At 44.7% G+C, this 2,367-nt stretch overlaps 1 protein-coding gene across 1 annotated transcript; it reads right to left on the bottom strand.

Annotated features, from left to right (window-relative positions):
• Nucleotides 1-1,059: 1,059 nt before the first annotated feature.
• On the bottom strand, nucleotides 1,060-2,031 carry LOC135975467 (olfactory receptor 11A1-like). Its single transcript, XM_065566520.1, has one exon. It carries the CDS (start codon nucleotides 2,029-2,031, stop codon nucleotides 1,060-1,062), a length of 972 nt encoding a protein of 323 aa, XP_065422592.1.
• Nucleotides 2,032-2,367: the final 336 nt, after the last annotated feature.

Below are 2,367 nucleotides of genomic sequence, written 5' to 3'. Positions count from 1 at the left end.
CACTTCTTAGCAGGCTCAAATATACCTGCTGTGCACACCCCTGGTCCTACCCCTTACAACTTACGGTCATATTCCATTTTGGAGGGTCATGAGTCTGGGGTCTTCATGCGACCTCTTTTGTACTCCATGGGACAGGTAAGGAGTGACGTTGTGTTCTGGCCAAGGCCAGACTTTTCTTTGGCTTTTAGTCTGTTTTATGGCTGCCCCCAGCCCCATTCCTTCTTGTCCTTCTTGATTGGTTGCTTGACCCTGGCTTGAGAGAAGATCCAGGAAACTTTCCAGTGTATGCTCACATATTACACTCCCACCATACCCTGTAACACCTTAACACTATCTGCTTGTGGGCAAATGTAACACACAGCGTCTTTGTTCTTTGTTCACACATATTAGTAAGGATATAAGAGTATCAAAAAGTCAAACCCCAAATTCTATGCCAGGCTCACAAACAAGCCTATATACTAATACACAATTGTGGGAAATTGTGAGGATGGGTGACACAACAGGGCTGGACAGACAATAATTAGTTAATGACAGGAAATGTTGATTTTAAAAAGTCAAAGCTTTATAGCTGTTAAAACACACAGTGACAACATCCATGCCCTGTCACCCAATCCCAGATTCTGGCAAACAGAGGCTAGGGACACCATTCCTGCCCATCCTGGCTAATAGCCATTGATGGACCTATACTCCATGAACGTATCTAGTTCTTTTTTGATCCCTGTTATAGTTTTCAACTTCACAACATTCTCTGGCAAGGAGTTCCACAGGTTAACTGTGTGTAGTGTGAAGGAATATTTCCTTTTATTTGTATTAAACCTGCTCCCTATTAACTCAGTCTTTTAGCTCCCCTTACCCCAGGCTGATCCAGGGCCCATCCACACTAGAACTCACGAGTCAGCGAATACCTGGCTCTGCAATCATTACTTATGAACTGGTTCTTCTGCATGGGTCTTACTGTAAGTATTAGAACAGTTCTGGTAATTCAGGGCTCCCACATGAGCTGTGGTTTGCTACATCACACCACCTAATGAGTTCCTGTTATACACATTGAATTGCAATCTACAATAAATGCCTAGAAAAAAGTTTGCGATTGGTTATAAAAGTCATAGTCTTACTTAGAGCTTTTCTCAGAGCCTCCTTGACCTCTTTGTTTCTCAGACTGTAGATGAGGGGGTTCACTATGGGAGTCAGGACCGAATAGAAGATGGAGAACACTTTGTTCAGTGCCGCAGTGTCTGGGAGCATGTAGACAATGAACACGGTCCCATAGAATATAGAGATGATGATGAGGTGAGAGGAGCAGGTGGAGAAAGCCTTTTCCCTCCCCGTGCTGGAAGGGATTCTCAGGACAGCGTGGATGATACACACGTAAGATGTCAGGGTTAAGAGAAATGGAGGAAGAATGAATATAAAGGAGAGAAGGAAATTCACAAGAACCATCCAGCTGGTGTCACTGCAGGACAGTTTTATCAATGGGGTGTAATCACAAAGGAAATGGTCAATTTCATTGGGGCCACAGAAAATCAATTGTGATAACCAACATGCCGCAATGGTGCTGACCACAGACCCACTTAGCCAAGACCCAGCTGCTAGCTGGAAGGAAAATCTTCTCGTCATGTGGGCTGCATAATGCAGAGGTTTGCATACGGCTAAATACCGATCGTAAGACATCATCGATAAGAGACAACATTCTGTAGCTAAAAGAGAACCAAAGATATCAAATTGTACGAGGCAGCCACTCACAGAAATGGTTCTGTCCCCAGTCAGGAGACTGGCCATCAACCTGGGCAGGATGGTGGAGCTGTAGCAGGTCTCCAGGCAGGACAAGTTCCCCAGGAAGAAATACATGGGGGTGTGAAGGTGCTGATCAGCCAAAACTAGTGCAATGAAGAGGATGTTCCCGGCCACAGTCACAATGTAGATCACTAGAAACAGCGGGAAGAGAAGAATTTGAAGTTCATGGAGATTCCCAAAGCCCAGGAGGATGAATCCAGTAATGGACGTTTTATTTCCCTCTGTTGTGTCTGCCATGGGTTCTGTCAAGAAAAGTTATAATTAAAAAGCAGTAACAGTAGCCTGTGGGACATGACATGAAACAGATACATTTTTGGAGGGGTGGGGGTGTTACTTTATTTTATTTGATGTATAAACTGGTTATAGAGGTAGGGAGAGGCTCTTTGGGATTTCTACACTTTGGGGGGAGGGATAGCTCAGTGATTTGAGCATTGGCTTTCTAAACCCAGGATTGTGAGTTCAATCCTTGAGGGGGCCATTTAGGGATCTGGGGCAAAAATCTGTCTGGGGATTGGTCCTGCTTTGAGCAGGGGGTTGGATTAGATGACCTCCTGAGGTCTCTTCCAATCCTGA

The sequence above is a fragment of the Chrysemys picta genome, chromosome 13 (assembly GCF_011386835.1).
Source record: "Chrysemys picta bellii isolate R12L10 chromosome 13, ASM1138683v2, whole genome shotgun sequence".
Lineage (NCBI taxonomy): Eukaryota > Metazoa > Chordata > Testudines > Emydidae > Chrysemys > Chrysemys picta.
The sequence above is the reverse complement of the archived record's forward strand: the minus strand, read 5'-3'. Positions and strand labels throughout refer to the sequence as shown.